This window comes from Bufo gargarizans, unplaced genomic scaffold (genome assembly GCF_014858855.1).
Source record: "Bufo gargarizans isolate SCDJY-AF-19 unplaced genomic scaffold, ASM1485885v1 original_scaffold_2022_pilon, whole genome shotgun sequence".
NCBI lineage: Eukaryota > Metazoa > Chordata > Amphibia > Anura > Bufonidae > Bufo > Bufo gargarizans.
Window position 1 is genome coordinate 22,344 of NW_025334605.1, and position 20,321 is coordinate 42,664.

Consider the following 20,321-nt stretch of genomic DNA (forward strand, 5'->3'; position numbering starts at 1 on the left):
GTGCCTTGTGCTGTATAGTGTCTCATATCCCCATGAACTGTGCCCGGTGCTGTATAGTGTCTCATATCCCCATGAACTGTGCCTGGTGCTGTATAGTGTCTCATATCCCCATGAACTGTGCCCGGTGCTGTATAGCGTGTCATATCCCCATGAACTGTGCCCGGTGCTGCTGTTACTATGTGGTGTGCTAGTCCAATGAGGCAAACCTTTATGATTACTCAGCTTGGTAAATGCTTTTCATAAGATGCTTTGCCATGGGATGTGGGATAGAAATATGTGCAACCAGAACTATCTATTCACATTTACCGCGTTTTTGTAGCTTTTGGATGACTGAGCAATTGCAGACACCCTCATGGGCACCATCTGAGCCAAGCAATGTTTACCAGCCAGACTTCTAGCCAATAATTATCTTAGTTCCCCTTTAATTTTTAGCAAACCACCCCTGAATTTGAAAGATGGTGCTTGTAAAAATCCTCGGATTCCGTACTACAATGGGTTATTGGCTCCTTCCAGCCGCCTTTGCTTCTACATATTCAAGTGATCACTTTCGCATTGTGTTCTCAGGGATAACTCCCCGGGTCGCGCTCTTTATCTTTCTCTGATCCCCCTGTTCTGGTAAAAGGAATTATTCATGGAGTGTCACAAAAGAATTATGTAGTGAGACCACATGCGGCTTAACGAAACAAGTGGCCGCAGTGTGGCAAATAGCGTTGTAATCACACAGGGAGGCCACTAGAGGGCGGTGCAGGACAAGAAATACAGCTATATAAGAAAAATAACGTATGCCATAGATACCATAAACCAGAGACCCCCCCCCCCCATGTACAGTACAAGACCAAGCGCTGCCCCCGCCGACAGGATTACACCTACAGCTCTACAGGAAAACATGAGGCTGCAGCAGAGACGTCACTGGTGTGAAGGCAGCGTCTTCATGAACCTCTGATCATAGATATTTAAATGTTCAGAAAGAAGGGAACCCGAACTGAGAGAGATCTCCCAGAAAGATGAGGTCTATGAGTATACCCACAATCCGATCTAATGAACTACCAACAGACAAGAGCGCCACCTAGCTGCAGGAACCAATGAAAAAGCACCGCAACAAACTGTAATTCTGTGGGAGAAAAAGCAAAGGCTCAAGTACATGTCCAAGAGACCCCCACACCTTATACTAGAGTAACATCTATTCATCTATAACTGCTGACAACCTGCCTGTATATCCTGTCTGAGAGGTAGTCACAGCCCCGCCCCCTGCTGATGACATCACTGATATAATGACATGTCATCAGACATGAGATCCACACACCTTATAATACACCTGCCTTTATTATTCATGGAAAGATTTTTTAGTCACAACTCCGCCCCCTTTTTGGCTAACTCTCTGATTTCTGGATGTTAAACATTCAGTATGCAGATGATTGTAGGACAATGTAATGATCTGCAGACGACTCACCCTTCCTCTTGTGACGCCAGAGAATTCTGGGACAGTTTTGCCAAGTTTTTGGCATATTCTTCCTCAATCTTGATCCTGAGAAGTAAATTACAGGAAAAATGAAATAAAAAAGGTAATTTCTGGAGAATCCCTTTAATGGGCTGCAACTGAATAGAAGGCTAAGGGAGGAGCCAAGACACAGGGGGTGTTCTAGTGCTTTGGTTAAAGAACATGGATCGTGGAGTCCAACCTAACTATGGAAAAATCAGGATACAGTCTTCTAGGTTTTCCCACTAGATTTGCAAAACTGAGCAAGAATGGGTCCAGGCGGCTGCTCTAGGGCCCAGAAACAGAAAAAAGCCCCACCCCTGCTTAAATCTGACTCCGCCCTATACCTATTCAGCGCTCCCCTCTCCATAGGCCAAGCATGGTGTCTGGATAGAAAGTGTGACATCTACTGGCCCTTAGAGACGTTAATCTGATAACTGTTCTGGGGCCCCCCATATCTCCGGACTAATATCCAACCGGGACCTGGGAAAATCTCCGTCAGTGGAGAATTCCAGAGGAGAAGACTCCTCAAGGAGATATAGTACCCACCAAGGTCCACGAACCATTGATCTGAATCTCCCCTCCACACGGAGGATGAGGCCGCACCACCTGACAGCTGGCTCCACCCCCTCCTCATGAATATTCACAATTATAATACGCCAAGAAAGTCTGCAGAGTTTTCCTTTAGAGTTTCAGTGTGAGTGAATTAGGTTAAAGCCCAGGGGGAAAGGGCAGCGGTTATTAGGAGAAGAATATCATGAATACCGTTCACGGATGAATTCTGCCATCTCCTTCTGCATTTGTTTTCCTTTAAGCTGTTTCTGGAGGAGTTCTTCAAACCCGGTCACCGAGCTGTTTCCTTGCGGATCTTTTTTATCTGCCTATAAAACAAGAATCCGAATGAATAAATGAATTATCTGAAATTCTGAAAATCAATTCTAAATGTTATACAGTCCTGTTCCTGTGGACAAGAATATATAAAATATATACACACACACACGAGTTAATTAAGGGGAGTGAATTTTTATTTATTTTTTATTAAGCCCTAAAGCCACATTTTAGTAAGCATTCTGTATAAAGAATGCCATTATTTTCCCTTATAATAATGGTATAAGGGAAAGTAATAAAATATACAGATAACCTAACCTGAACTTCAGTGAAGACGTCCGGGTTTGGGTCTGGATACCACAATCAGTTTTTAATCACGCGCATGCAAAACACATTGTACCTGCGCAATAAAAACTGAACATCGGTATGCAATTGCATAGCTACTCGCACGATTTTCCCTGATCACAGACGCAACGCATCTGGACACGCTCGTCTGCAAGGGGCCTAACACTGCCTATTATATACGAGAATATAACTACTATAATACTGCTCCTATGTACAAGAATATAACTACTATAATACTACCTCCTATGTACAAGAATATAACTACTATAATACTGCCTCCTATGTACAAGAATATAACTACTATAATACTGCTCCTATGTACAAGGATATAACTACTATAATACTGCCTCCTATGTACAAGGATATAACTACTATAATACTGCTCCTATGTACAAGAATATAACTACTATAATACTGCTCCTATGTACAAGAATATAACTACTATAATACTGCTCCTATGTACAAGAATATAACTACTATAATACTGCTCCTATATACAAGAATATAACTACTATAATACTGCTCCTATGTACAAGAATATAACTACTATAATACTGCTCCTATGTACAAGAATATAACTACTATAATACTGCCTCCTATGTACAAGAATATAACTACTATAATACTGCTCCTATGTACAAGGATATAACTACTATAATACTGCCTCCTATGTACAAGGATATAACTACTATAATACTGCTCCTATGTACAAGAATATAACTACTATAATACTGCTCCTATGTACAAGAATATAACTACTATAATACTGCTCCTATGTACAAGAATATAACTACTATAATACTGCTCCTATGTACAAGAATATAACTACTATAATACTGCTCCTATGTACAAGAATATAACTGCTATAATACTGCTCCTATGTACAAGTATATAACTGCTATAATACTGCCTCCTATGTACAAGAATATAACTACTATAATACTGCCTCCTATGTACAAGAATATAACTACTATAATACTGCTCCTATGTACAGGAATATAACTGCTATAATACTGCTCCTATGTACAAGAATATAACTACTATAATACTGCTCCTATGTACAAGAATATAACTACTATAATACTGCTCCTATGTACAAGAATATAACTACTATAATACTGCTCCTATGTACAAGAATGTAACTACTATAATACTGCTCCTATGTACAAGGATATAACTACTATAATACTGCCTCCTATGTACAAGAATATAACTACTATAATACTGCTCCTATGTACAAGGATATAACTACTATAATACTGCTCCTATGTACAAGAATGTAACTACTATAATACTGCTCCTATGTACAAGAATATAACTACTATATACTGCTCCTATGTACAGGAATATAACTGCTATAATACTGCTCCTATGTACAAGAATATAACTACTATAATACTGCTCCTATGTACAAGAATATAACTACTATAATACTGCTCCTATGTACAAGAATATAACTACTATAATACTGCTCCTATGTACAAGAATGTAACTACTATAATACTGCTCCTATGTACAAGGATATAACTACTATAATACTGCCTCCTATGTACAAGAATATAACTACTATAATACTGCTCCTATGTACAAGGATATAACTACTATAATACTGCCTCCTATGTACAAGAATGTAACTACTATAATACTGCTCCTATGTACAAGAATATAACTACTATAATACTGCTCCTATGTACAGGAATATAACTGCTATAATACTGCTCCTATGTACAAGAATAGAACTACTATAATACTACTCCTATGTACAAGAATATAACTACTATAATACTGCCTCCTATGTACAAGAATATAACATACTATAATACTGCTCCTATGTACAAGAATATAACTACTATAATACTGCTCCATATACAAGAATATAACTACTATAATACTGCTCTATGTACAAGATAGAACCTACTATAATACTGCTCCTAGTGTACAAGAATATAACTACTATAATACTGCTCCTATGTACAGGAATATAACTACTATAATACTGCTCCTATGTACAAGAATATAACTACTATAATACTGCTCCTATGTACAAGAATATAACTACTATAATACTGCTCCTATGTACAAGAATATAACTACTATAATACTGCTCCTATGTACAGGAATATATCTACTATAATACTGCTCCTATGTACAAGAATATAACTACTATACTACTGCCTCCTATGTACAAGGATATAACTACTATAATACTGCCTCCTATGTACAAGAATATAACTACTATAATACTGCTCCTATGTACAAGATATAAATCTATATATACTGCTCCTATGTACCAGAATTAACTACTATAATACTGCTCTATGTACAAGAATATAACTACTATAATACTGCCTCCTATGTACAAGAATATAACTACTATAATACGGCTCTATGTACAAGAATATAACTACTATAATACTGCTCCTATATACAGAATATAACTACTATAATACTGCTCCTATGTACAAGAATATAAACTACTATAATACTGCTCCTAGTACAAGAATATAACTACTATAATACTGCTCCTATGTACAGGAATATAACTACTATAATACTACCTCCTATGTACAAGATATAACTACTATAATACTGCTCCTATGTACTAGAATATAACTACTATAATACTGCCTCCTATGTACAAGAATAGACTACTATAATACTACTCCTATGTACAGGAATATAACTACTATATACGCTCCCTATGTACCAGAATATAACTACTATAATACTGCCTCCTAGTACACGAATATTAACTACTAAATACTGCCTCCTATGTACAGGAATATAACTACTATAATACTGCCTCCTAGGTACAAGAATGATAACTACTATCTACAGAATACTGCTCCTATGTACCAGAATATAACTACTATCTACAGAATACTGCTCCTATGTACCAGAATATAACTACTATAATACTGCCTCCTATGTACAAGAATATAACTACTGTAATACTGCTCCTATGTACAAGAAATAATAACTACTATAATACTGCTCCTATGTACAAGAATATAACTATAATACTGCTCCTATGTACAAGAATATAACTACTATAATACTGCTCCTATGTACAAGAATATAACTACTATAATACTGCTCCTATGTACAAGAATATAACTACTATAATACTGCTCCTATGTACAAGAATATAACTACTATAATACTGCTCCTATGTACAAGAATATAACTACTATAATACTGCTCCTATGTACAAGAATATAACTACTATAATACTGCCTCCTATGTACAAGAATATAACTACTATAATACTGCCTCCTATGTACAAGAATATAACTACTATAATACTGCTCCTATGTACAAGAATATATACTACTATAATACTGCTCCTATGTACAAGAATATAACTACTATAATACTGCTCCTATGTACAAGAATATAACTACTATAATACTGCTCCTATGTACAAGAATATATAATACTATAATACTGCTCCTATGTACAAGAATATAACTACTATAATACCTCCTATGTACAAGAATAAACTACTATAATACTACCTCCTATGTACTAAGAATATAACTACTATAATTACTGCCTCCTATGTACTAGAATATAACTACTATAATACTGCCTCCTAGTACAAGAATATAACTACTATAATACTACTCCTACTGTACAAGAATAGAACTACTATAATACTACTCCTATGTACAGGAATATAACTACTATAATACTGCTCCTATGTACAAGAATATAACTACTATAATACTTGCCTCCTATGTACAAGAATATAACTACTATAATACTGCCTCCTATGTACAAGAATATAACTACTATAATACTGCTCCTATGTACAAGAATATAAATACTATAAATACTGCTCCTATGTACAAGGAATATAACTACTAAAATACTGCTCCTATGTACAGGAATAAACTACTATAATACTGCTCCTATGTACAAGAATATAACTACTATAATACTGCCTCCTATGTACAAGAATATAACTGCTATAATACTGCTCCTATGTACAAGAATATAACTACTATAATACTGCTCCTATGTACAAGAATATAACTACTATGGGAGCTTGACTTCCGGCCAAGCCAGACGCATGTGAGAGAGCTCCTCTCCATGTGAGCCAGCAAACTAGTTAATTTTGCTACCTAGCTTTGAAAGAATGGGCAAAGTGGGTCGGTACATACCCAGTGAAACGCCTGAACACCTGAGATCGGACCGCGGTCCGCAAGAAATGGACAAATTTCTACATAAGAAGGCTCCGGCCGTGAGGGCCGCCAAGATGGCGCCTCTGGAGCAGGAGGACTGGCCACAGGAAGCGGAGGGGGCGGACGGCGTCTCATCAGATCTGGATGCCGGACCCCGCGCCTCCACCTCGGCGCCTATTTCACGCCAATTCATCCAACAAGCCCTATCGTCGGCATTGGCCCCGGTGATTCAAGATCTCACCGAAATCAAGTGCGACGTGAAGCACATCGGGCACCGCGTGGAGAAGCTGGAGCACACGCAGGCAGCCATCCTGACTTTTGCTCACACGCTGGGCGACAACAGTGCCGCACTCGCTGCCTCTTTAGATACAGCTTACGCCCTGATAGAAGACCAAGAGAACCGCAGCCGACGTAAGAATATCCGGCTGCGAGGTCTCCCAGAGCGGGTACTGCATGAAGCACTGCCTGAGGCGGCGTCCGCCATCTTTTCCGGCCTGCTAGGTGCAGAAAGAGCAGCTGAAATCTGCGTGGAGCGCATCCACAGAGCGCTCAGGCCGAAACCGAGGGACAATGACCCACCGAGGGATGTGGTCTGCGGTTTGCTACGATATGTGGACACAGCAGCGATCCTAAAGGCGGCAAGAGAACAGAAGGAACCGCTCTACGAAGGAGCCAAGATCCTCTTATTCCAAGACCTAGCACCCTCTACTTTGAGTAAGCGAAGGATCCTACGACCGCTTACGGATCATCTGAGGGCTGTTAAAATGCCCTACAAATGGCTATTCCCGTTTGGTCTGACTTTCGCATCGGAGGGAAAGAGGTGCACGATCCGCACACCAGCGGACTTGCCTGCGGCGTGGACTCTGCTCCAGACGACCCCCCTGGATATACCATCATGGCTCCCGTCGGCTGACACAGGAGTCCCTCTGCCTGACTTGCCAGAAGAGCAGAAGTGGGTTAAAGCTTCTACTAAAAGAAAGTCCAACAACAGGCCGTGAGGTCTGCCGCACGGTTTGCAGATGTCTATTTCACTCATGGACGGTAGCTCACTGAGCTAATGCTGCTGGACTGCTGGACGTTACAGATGATCTCCGGGTCCCTGAGCGCAAGTATTAGTGGCGGCCGTCTGAGCCTTTTTTCAGTTTGTTTGTAGCCTGCCTCAGTTAGCCGGCGGTGGTCGGATAGGTAGGGGCTCGTTCTGAGTGGCCCTGAGCAGTTGGACCGCGGGCGGTGGACTCTTAGGTCAGGTCGGCCCCACGGGGCGATCCGTGAGCCACTGTTGTATCGGCACGTCACTACTGCAGTGGTTTGTGCACATCCACAGGTTCCACATGTTTAGCATGCATGTCTCTACTGCATATGTTTATGAGCGTACTGGTCTGATAGCTATGGCGTGGCTGTAAGGAGTGTTAGTCCTTGTGACTGGCCTCTAGTTCAGTCAGGCCATTCATCTAATGGCTGGGAACCAGCTTATTGTTATTAATGTTATGTTTGCTATGGCTCACAGGACAAGCAGGCTTACTCCCCCCGTATAGCCGCTTGCCCTAGACCATTATGGCACTCACCAGGAACTTACTGGCGCAACCCTGGTGCAAGCGCCTTACAATTGGCTGGCTTGGGCCATTCGCGCTTGGCCTTGTTTTGCTGGGCTGCGCGCTAGGCACAAGCCACCCGAACCCTATGTTGGAGATTTTCTCCACTTCCCGGTTGTTCATGAAGTTGGATACTCCATTTTGTTTCCCTGGTCACACGCATGATTTTAAGCAACTAGCAGCTCTAAGGTCTACACTTGTAATACGTCCTGGCATCGATTAAGTGTACTTCCCTTAATGTCAGAGGTTTTAATACACCGCAGAAGAGGTCACAGGTTGTTCGTATGTTGAAAAAATCTCACACTGACATATGTTTTCTACAGGAATTACATTTCAAGTCGGCACATGTGCCTACTCTCCCTAAGTCCTATTTCCAGCATTGGTTCACCAGCACGTTCAGTAGTGCAGCTAGGGGAGTCGGCATTGCCATATCAAAGACAGTTCCCTTCCGGTTATCATGCGTACAGGATGACCCAGAAGGGCGATATGTATTTGTTAAGGGTTCAATAGGCACCCAGGTAGTGACATTAGCCAGTCTATATTGCCCAAATCGAGGTCAAACGAAATGGCTCATCAATACCTTGAAGACGTTTGCCTCCTTTGCTGAAGGAATTAGATTAATAGGCGGAGATCTCAACATGACGCTGAACCCCATAATGGATGCGTCCGATGGCTCTTCCCAATTGACCCAGGTGGCTCTAGGTAGAGTTAATGCCTATCTAGCGGAGGTAAATTTAGTGGACTCCTGGCGGTTGCTTCACCCTGCTGACAGAGACTACACTTTCTTCTCGGCACCGCATAATACTCATAAGAGGCTGGATTATGTCCTGATCTCGGGCAGCTGTGCTGACAGGGTGGAGCAGTCTACCATTGAGCCCATAACGGTCTCAGACCATGCCCCGGTGTCGACTTCGCTTCATTTCCCTACGCTACCTACACAAACTAAACAATGGCGTCTAAATGAGACACTCCTAGATAAACAATCAGATGTAGATACCCTCAGTCAGAAACTAACGTGGTTCTTTGCTGAAAACTCTACTGATGGGATGCCACTGGCTACTGTCTGGGAGACACATAAACAGGTCATGAGAGGCGAGCTCATTGCGCTAGGCAGTAGGGTTAAAAGAACTAGACAGGAGCACTTAAATTCCCTCCTTAAGCAAATAGCGGATATCGAGTCCGTACATAAGCGCTCTAGAGCCCTAGAGGCCAGGGATCGACTAGCAATTCTGCGTAAGCAGCTGACAGATCATCTAAATGTGTGTTATGCAAAAACATACCAATATTCGCAATTTCGCTTTTACGCGCATGGGGACAAGGGCACGAAATTGATGTCCTCTCTCCTGAAACAGAAGAAGGACTCAATGTATATAGCAGGGATTAATAGGAGAGATGGTACCACTGTCCACAAAACGTCAGATATAGCCACTGAGTTCCAAAAATTTTATCACGACTTGTACGGTCTCCCTGAGGAAGTAGCAGGGTCCACTGTAGATAGGGCTTCCCTAATTGATGACTTCTTACACCGCTTACAGCTCCCCACTCTAAATGAAGAGGAGGCTCAAACTCTTCTATCCCCAATAACGGAGAAAGAAGTTATGGGCGTTTTAAGCTCTATGCCAATGGGGAAGAGCCCGGGTCCCGACGGTTTCCCGGTGGGATACTATAAGAAATTTTCAAAAATCCTGGCTCCCCACATTACTGCCTGGTGCAATGAGCTCCTGGGTGGCTCACAGTTACATACACAGTCCCTGGAGGCCACAGTCACTATTCTCCCCAAACCCGGGAAAGACCCTAAGTTGTGTGGCAGCTACAGACCAATTTCGCTTTTGAACGTTGACATTAAGGTCTGGGCGAAATTACTTGCCACTAGAATCAGTACCCTTCTCCCGAAACTTATTAACCCTGAACAAGCAGGCTTCGTCCCTGGCAGGGAGGGCAGTCACAACTCCTGCAGAATCCTATCCACCATACAGCTAGCAAAGAAAAAACAACTCCCTCTGGTTCTGCTGGGTATAGATGCGGAGAAGGCCTTTGACCGGGTGAATTGGGCTTATATGATTAAAACCCTGCAAAAGTTTGGCTTCCCTGCGCAATTTCAGAGAGCTATTATGTCTCTGTATGGTGACCCTAGCGCCCGGATCAGAGTTAATGGCACTTTGTCATCTCCCTTCCCTATTAGGAATGGGACGAGGCAGGGATGCCCCTTATCCCCTGCCCTGTATATATTAGTCATGGAAACCTTGCTGCAGGCCATCAGAGATCATCCTGGCATCAGGGGACTCAAGTTAGAGAATAACCCCATAGAATATCTTAATGCCGCTTATGCAGACGACCTCCTAGTCATGGTCTCCAACCCGGTCGAGGCCTTCCCGCATCTGTTATCCCTGTTTGAGCAGTATGGACAAGTGTCCAATTTTAAAGTAAACTATACAAAATCAGAGGCCATGAATGTATCAGCTCCGACCAAGCAAATCCACCTGCTGAAAACGAAAACCCCTTTCATATGGCAAACATCTCACTTGTCCTACCTGGGAATTAAGATTCCTTGTAGAATGGATGAGCTTTTCCGGCTGAACTTTGCTGCACTACTGAACGATGCTCAACAACAGCTGCACACACTGAGAATTCCATATATTTCATGGATGGGCCGGAAAAATCTGTTAAAAGCATTTATTATGCCCAAGATACTGTACGCCATGCAGATGCTGCCTGTCTTTCTTCCCTCCTCCTTCTTTACACAAATTAGAAGGCTCTTCAGCACCTTTCTTTGGGGGGGGAGGGGGGCGAGACTGGCGCATCGCACGCTGATTCTGAGAAGGAGTCAGGGAGGTATGGCACTACCTGACGCTCAGCTATACTATAAGGCCATCCACCTGAAGAGGTGGCTACACCTCCACGCCCCCTGGTCTCATATCCTGGGTAAGGAGCTTGAGATAGCCCAGCTCGACAAAAAGCAGAGAGCGGGGTTATGGGGTCTGAACTCATCCTCACTTCACTCACATGTGCTGCTTAAAGGCACAGCGGCCGTTATCAAACAACTGAACAAGGACAAAGGCTTGTTGCATACTCTCTCACCGCTGATGCCGGCCGACCTTGCTCCATTTATTGTGAGGCCCTCTGCTGACACTGTATCACCTGTGTGGAGTAAACTACGCAACTACACTGTCACAGAGTTCTTAGATGGGGCATCAGGTGCTCTCCCTGCCCATCACCCCCTAAACCACACTTTATATTCTAGCAACTTTCTGGATACCATAGAATATAACTCGGTCAGCAAACCATTATTAGCTTCTAGATTGCCCACTCCGGAAACAACGTGGCTTGAGAAGTTGCTACACTTAAAATCCCCCCCATGTAAAATAATATCTAAGCTATATCTGGCTCTTAATGTCCAGCCTTCTATGGGAGTCCCACAGTATCTGAAAACCTGGGCATCTGAGCTCAATTTAGAATTTTCGGAAACAGACATACTACGCATACATGCTCATTCTCACGGGTTCTCAAGATGTGTGAAAGTGCAAGAGCACTCATACAAAGTGATGACCCAGTGGTATCAGACCCCCAAACAACTGTTTGTGAAAGGTCTTAGTCAGTCTGACACGTGCTGGAGGTGTAAGGAGGCGTCAGGGACACAAACACACATATTCTGGTCCTGTCCAAAGCTCCGCCAGTATTGGGACGGGGGGTCGGCTATGATAAATAAAGTACTGAATGCTTGTATTCAGCTATCGCCTGAACTGGTGCTTCTCTGGCTTCCCACACCGACCTTCACACCTTCCAAAAGGAACTTGGCAACGCATTTGATACAAGCAGCAAGGCTACTCATACCACAGAGATGGCTCAGCGAAGACTCACCGACACTCTCACATTGGGAGCAGAAAGTAGATCAGATATGCAGACTGGAGGAGCTGGCGGGGTGGGAGGCCAGACAACACGAGAAATTTCTGAAAGTTTGGGGACCATGGTTGTCATTTCGTAACAATAGAGTGGGTGGCACAGACTCACAGAGCATTAGTGGGGCACGTTAACCTGACATAACCTGTGTTCCCCTGTGGTCTCACCGCTATGCCAATTGACATCGACTACGCCTGCTAGTACAAGGTTTAGATCAGAATACTTGAACGAGAAGCGTCATTATTATGCGTGTACAGGAGGGCCTCATTTGGGGCCTGCACACCCCGTTTTCCCTTCCAACATTCTCCCCCCCCCCCCTCCCCTCCTTCCCTATCCTGGTTTGGGTTTAGAACTGCCTAAGGTTGTTCCTAGTTAGCTAACATAGGGACGGATATGATCTGCACAACCTACACTTAGCAGATATCTATTGAATAAAGTTTTTTCTGCGCCTTTTGCACAGTCAATCCTTCATTTGATAGTAATAGGTGGTATCTTACAATGTATAATGTAGCTTTACAAAGATTTGCGGGTTTTCATCAGAACTGTAAACTTCCAGATGCTAAAATCAGTGTACATTGTCATGTGTTCACATGTATATGTTGCATTCATCGGCTTTGTATATGCATTCATGTGATTTGCTGCTACCTTGTATGTGCAAAGGTGGTAAGGGGGCGGATCCCTCCACCCGATTTTGTTATTGCTCAATAAAAAGAAATTTGACAAAGAATATAACTACTATAATACTGCTCCTATGTACAAGAATATAGCTACTATAATACTGCTTCCTATGTACAAGGATATAACTACTATAATACTGCTCCTATGTACAAGAATATAACTACTATAATACTGCCTCCTATGTACAAGAATATAACTACTATAATACTGCTCCTATGTACAAGAATATAACTACTATAATACTGCCTCCTATATACAAGAATATAACTACTATAATACTGCTCTTATGTACAAGAATATAACTACTATAATACTGCCTCCTATGTACAAGAATATAACTACTATAATACTGCTCCTATGTACAAGAATATAGCTACTATAATACTGCTTCCTATGTACAAGGATATAACTACTATAATACTGCTCCTATGTACAAGAATATAACTACTATAATACTGCCTCCTATGTACAAGAATATAACTACTATAATACTGCTCCTATGTACAAGAATATATCTACTATAATACTGCTCCTATGTACAAGAATATAACTACTATAATACTGCCTCCTATGTACAAGAATATAACTACTATAATACTGCTCCTATGTACAAGAATATAGCTACTATAATACTGCTCCTATGTACAAGAATATAACTACTATAATACTGCTCCTATGTACAAGAATATAACTACTATAATACTGCTCCTATGTACAGGAATATAACTACTATAATACCGCTCCTATGTACAAGAATATAACTACTATAATACTGCTCCTATATACAGGAATATAACTACTATAATACTGCTCCTATGTACAAGAATATAACTACTATAATACTGCTCCTATGTACAGGAATATAACTACTATAATACTGCCTCCTTTGTACAAGAATATAACTACTATAATACTGCTCCTATGTACAAGAACATAACTACTATAATACTGCTACTATGTACAAGAATATAACTACTATAATACTGCTCCTATGTACAAGAATATAACTACTATAATACTGCTTCTATGTACAAGAATATAACTACTATAATACTGCTCCTATGTACAAGACTATAACTACTATAATACTGCCTTCTATGTACAAGAATATAACTACTATAATACTGCTCTATGTACAAGAATATAACTACTATAATACTGCTCCTATGTACAGGAATATAACTACTATAATACTGCTCCTATGTACAGGAATATAACTACTATAATACTGCCTCCTATGTACAAGAATATAACTACTATAATACTGCCTCCTATGTACAAGAATATAACTACTATAATACTGCTCCTATGTACAGGAATATAACTACTATAATACTGCTCCTATGTACATGAATATAACTACTATAATACTGCCTCTGGTACAGAAGTGTTTGCCTGTATTCCCAGTCCATCTCAAGACTATAGTGAGCGCCGACCTGTCAGACGTACACACAGTGATCACTATTGACAGCTGGGAGCACAGAGCAGCCACTAGCACCTGCCAATCATTAGTATGCAGCAGGAGCAGGACAGCGGAGCCTGAGGAAGGAGACTCAAGGGAAAGAACTGTCACATGGCAGAGGATGATAAGAAGCCGACACAAAGAAGGAGTAAAAAGTGACATTATTACAAGGTTAAAGGACTGATTCATCATATAGAACTCCTGTGTAATAATATCTGAACAGACATAAGAAACATACTATGAGAGAACAATACCGTGCAGACACCAACACCAGCTATACACAATGCTCAACTTATACCAGCTGTACATGTATAATTATATACAGGAGATACCCAGGTTATACCAGCATGCTCCATATCACTATATACAAGAAGATATATAACTTATACCAGCTGTACATGTATATTTATATACAGGAGATGCCCAGGTTATACCAGCTGTACATATATAATTATATACAGGAGATACCCAGGTTATACCAGCTGTACATATATAATTATATACAGGAGATGCCCAGGTTATACCAGCATGGTCTATATCACTATATACAAGAAGATGTATAACTTATACCAGCTGTACATATATAATTATATACAGGAGATACCCAGGTTATACCAGCTGTACATATATAATTATATACAGGAGATGCCCAGGTTATACCAGCATGGTCCATATCACTATATACAAGAAGATGTATAACTTATACCAGCTGTACATATATAATTATATACAGGAGATGCCCTGGTTATACCAGCATGCTCCATATCACTGTATACAAGAAGATGTATAACTTATACCAGCTGTACATATATAATTATATACAGGAGATGCCCAGGTTATACCAGCATGCTCCATATCACTATATACAAGAAGATGTATAACTTATACCAGCTGTACATATATAATTATATACAGGAGATACCCAGGTTATACCAGCATGCTCCATATCACTATATACAAGAAGATGTATAACTTATACCAGCTGTACATATATAATTATATACAGGAGATGCCCAGGTTATACCAGCATGTTCCATATCACTATATACAAGAAGATGTATAACTTATACCAGCTGTACATATATAATTATATACAGGAGATACCCAGGTTATACCAGCATGCTCCATATCACTATATACAAGAAGAGGTATAACTTATACCAGCTGTACATATATAATTATATACAGGAGATACCCAGGTTATACCAGCATGCTCCATATCACTGTATACAAGAAGATGTATAACTTATACCAGCTGTACATATATAATTATATACAGGAGATACCCAGGTTATACCAGCATGTTCCATATCACTATATACAAGAAGATGTATAACTTATACCAGCTGTACATATATAATTATATACAGGAGATACCCAGGTTATACCAGCTGTACATATATAATTATATACAGGAGATACCCAGGTTATACCAGCATGCTCCATATCACTGTATACAAGAAGATGTATAACTTATACCAGCTGTACATATATAATTATATACAGGAGAAGCCCAGGTTATACCAGCATGCTCCATATCACTATATACAAGAAGATGTATAACTTATACCAGCTGTACATGTATAATTATATACAGGAGATGCCCAGGTTATACCAGCATGGTCCATATCACTGTATACAAGAAGATGTATAACTTATACCAGCTGTACATATATAATTATATACCGGAGATGCCCAGGTTATACCAGCATGCTCCATATCACTATATACAAGAAGAGGTATAACTTATACCAGCTGTACATATATAATTATATACAGGAGATACCCAGGTTATACCAGCATGCTCCATATCACTGTATACAAGAAGATGTATAACTTATACCAGCTGTACATATATAATTATATACAGGAGATACCCAGGTTATACCAGCATGTTCCATATCACTATATACAAGAAGATGTATAACTTATACCAGCTGTACATATATAATTATATACAGGAGATACCCAGGTTATACCAGCTGTACATATATAATTATATACAGGAGATACCCAGGTTATACCAGCATGCTCCATATCACTGTATACAAGAAGATGTATAACTTATACCAGCTGTACATATATAATTATATACAGGAGAAGCCCAGGTTATACCAGCATGCTCCATATCACTATATACAAGAAGATGTATAACTTATACCAGCTGTACATGTATAATTATATACAGGAGATGCCCAGGTTATACCAGCATGGTCCATATCACTGTATACAAGAAGATGTATAACTTATACCAGCTGTACATATATAATTATATACAGGAGATGCCCAGGTTATACCAGCATGCTCCATATCACTATATACAAGAAGATGTATAACTTATACCAGCTGTACATATATAATTATATACAGGAGATGCCCAGGTTATACCAGCATGCTCCATATCACTATATACAAGAAGATGTATAACTTATACCAGCTGTACATATATAATTATATACAGGAGATGCCCAGGTTATACCAGCTGTACATATATAATTATATACAGGAGATGCCCAGGTTATACCAGCTGTACATATATAATTATATACAGGAGATGCCCAGGTTATACCAGCTGTACATATATAATTATATACAGGAGATGCCCAGGTTATACCAGCTGTACATATATAATTATATACAGGAGATGCCCAGGTTATACCAGCTGTACATGTATAATTATATACAGGAGATGCCCAGGTTAAACCAGCTGTACATATATAATTATATACAGAAGATACCCAGGTTATACCAGCTCTACATATATAATTATATACAGGAGATGCCCAGGTTATACCAGCATGCTCCATATCACTATATACAAGAAGATGTATAACTTATACCAGCTGTACATATATAATTATATACAGGAGATGCCCAGGTTATACCAGCATGTTCCATATCACTATATACAAGAAGATGTATAACTTATACCAGCTGTACATATATAATTATATACAGGAGATACCCAGGTTATACCAGCATGCTCCATATCACTGTATACAAGAAGATGTATAACTTATACCAGCTGTACATATATAATTATATACAGGAGATGCCCAGGTTATACCAGCTGTACATGTATAATTATATACAGGAGATGCCCAGGTTAAACCAGCTGTACATATATAATTATATACAGAAGATACCCAGGTTATACCAGCTCTACATATATAATTATATACAGGAGATGCCCAGGTTATACCAGCATGCCCCATATCACTGTATACAAGAAGATATACAGTATAACTTATACCAGCTGTACATGTATATTTATATACAGGAGATGCCCAGGTTATACCAGCTGTACATATATAATTATATACAGGAGATACCCAGGTTATACCAGCTGTACATATATAATTATATACAGGAGATGCCCAGGTTATACCAGCATGCTCCATATCACTATATACAAGAAGATGTATAACTTATACCAGCTGTACATATATAATTATATACAGGAGATGCCCAGGTTATACCAGCATGCTCCATATCACTATATACAAGAAGATGTATAACTTATACCAGCTGTACATATATAATTATATACAGGAGATGCCCAGGTTATACCAGCTGTACATATATAATTATATACAGGAGATACCCAGGTTATACCAGCATGCTCCATATCACTATATACAAGAAGATGTATAACTTATACCAGCTGTACATATATAATTATATACAGGAGATGCCCAGGTTATACCAGCTGTACACATATAATTATATACAGGAGATACCCAGGTTATACCAGCATGCTCCATATCACTATATACAAGAAGATGTATAACTTATACCAGCTGTACATATATAATTATATACAGGAGATACCCAGGTTATACCAGCATGCTCCATATCACTGTATACAAGAAGATGTATAACTTATACCAGCTGTACATATATAATTATATACAGGAGATACCCAGGTTATACCAGCATGCTCCATATCACTATATACAAGAAGTCGAAGGACTTGCCCAGAAATAATCGCAGTAGCTCCACTCTGCGGGCTTCAGCAGTTGCTGCTCCGGCATGGTGTCAGGGTGAGGGAACGTCACACAGTTTATCTGTAGGAGACCAAAACATCAATATTGTAATTTTTTTTTTTATGTTTGCGTCTTTTAAATTATTTCCTAGCTCATAGATAAATCATTGTATACAATACACATGGCTGACAGTGATTAGCGAGTCCTCCTAGTGTCCATGATGGCGGTTTCATGGAGCTCATCATTGGTCACATCTCTGGTTGTCAGTTGTGCCTGTAGGTCTCGCATTCTATTCTTTAACCCCATGTAACAAGAGCTCTTTGGAGCTTCACCTTATTAAATGTGAATTTATCTTTGACTATTTTCAAGAAAACCAATTGTCTCTCCACATAGAAGGATCCTAAGAAACCAATCTGGCACTTTAAACACTATTAGAAGAGTTTGATGGTTCCCATTGAGATACAGAGGAAAAGGTCAGAGACTAGTGGAGAAAATGAGCTGTAGTGTGAACCCTTCATGGAGAGACCAACTTCATTTAGACAACATTTATAGATTGAGGTCGTGATCAACAAGTCGAAATGAGAGCACCGAGGCAGCTATGGGGCCAATAGAGAGAGGAGACCAATTTCATCCTTCTTGCTCATAGGTAGGTTAATGGAAGCCAGAAACTGCTCCATGGGTCATGGTGTCCACATTTACAAATAGAAGGATTTGGGTAGAATAGACAATGGATCTTGGTGGCTTCTTTGGGTAGAAGTTCATGTATGACCTCTGGTTGAGAGATTTTTTGAGAAAGGGCATTCAGGATAATTTTGAGGCCTTTAACCCAATGACCTGGGTTCAGAAGTGGTCCCTCATGGTCAATGCTGTTGAGCATACTGGATACAGCTTATTTTTGCATACATGAGATGGTCAGGTTTACTCTGCATGGATGGGACACAGTGATGGGCACCATATTGCTCTACTTAAGGGCCTGAAAAGTGGTTGACCCAATAAGGAGGTCAGATTTTGGTAGGCCAGTAATTTCCTTGATTAAAGGAAGATCATTGCTGACAGGTTGGTTGGTGGAAACAGTCAGAGAGTCTGATCTCCAATAAGTTGTGGTTCTTAGGGGGTTAGATACAGCAAACTTAGGGCCTGCACCAGGAGAAGGAGACATTTTGTTCTCACTATAAGGGTCTTTCTTTGTGACCTACAGAGGTACACAAGGTATATATGTGTCTTTTGGATGGTATAGAAGTAATAATCTATAGGACAAAACATCTTCAACCTTTCAAGATTTGCACACCCTTCATCAGGTCCTGGTAATACAGCTTTACATGGATTAGTGATGTGAATTATGTGAGTATCGCAGAGTTGAGGATATAAAAAAAAATATACATTTTTTTACATCCATAATTGTTTTTGAATTTCTCCCTCAAGAAGATGACATGGAGGTCATAAACAAAGAGGTGGAATATGGAGAGGAGTTCAAGAACAACCTGACACTGTGTGACATTGCAAAACAGCTTTGCTTTGCTAAATCAAAGCAATTGGAGACCACATTTGCTTTTTCTCACTGAGTTCACACATCTATAGGAACTTCTCTGTGTGATGACCACCTGAGAGATCACAGGGAGTCAGCAGAATACATAAATCGGTGAACCTATCACCAACCTGGAGAACAGAAAATGCTCCATCCACCTGAAGTTCCTGAGATACCCAAGGACAAGTCCTGAGTCTATGCCACCTTCTAAAACAATGGAGAACATCAAGGACATTGGGATAATTTTCTAAATAAACGCTCTAAGACGACTTTGAGAAGAATACACATTCAAAAGAGGGGAGACAGACGAGTCTGTCCAAGTCGTGAACGAGCTGAGCAAGAAA

At 40.1% G+C, this 20,321-nt stretch overlaps 1 protein-coding gene across 1 annotated transcript in view; it reads right to left on the reverse strand.

Annotated features, from left to right (window-relative positions):
- The window catches only part of LOC122923867 (growth arrest-specific protein 7), a 30,163-nt gene extending 11,589 nt beyond the window's left edge, over window positions 1-18,574 (reverse strand). The window contains exons 1-3 of the mRNA XM_044274707.1: window positions 18,444-18,574; window positions 2,243-2,358; window positions 1,451-1,525 (exon numbers count right to left, since the gene is read on the reverse strand). Of these exons, the coding sequence (XP_044130642.1) occupies window positions 1,451-1,525; window positions 2,243-2,358; window positions 18,444-18,500 (248 nt within the window). The 5' untranslated portion in view covers window positions 18,501-18,574. The remainder of the gene's footprint in view (window positions 1-1,450; window positions 1,526-2,242; window positions 2,359-18,443) is intronic.
- Between the last annotated feature and the right edge of the window lie 1,747 nt (window positions 18,575-20,321).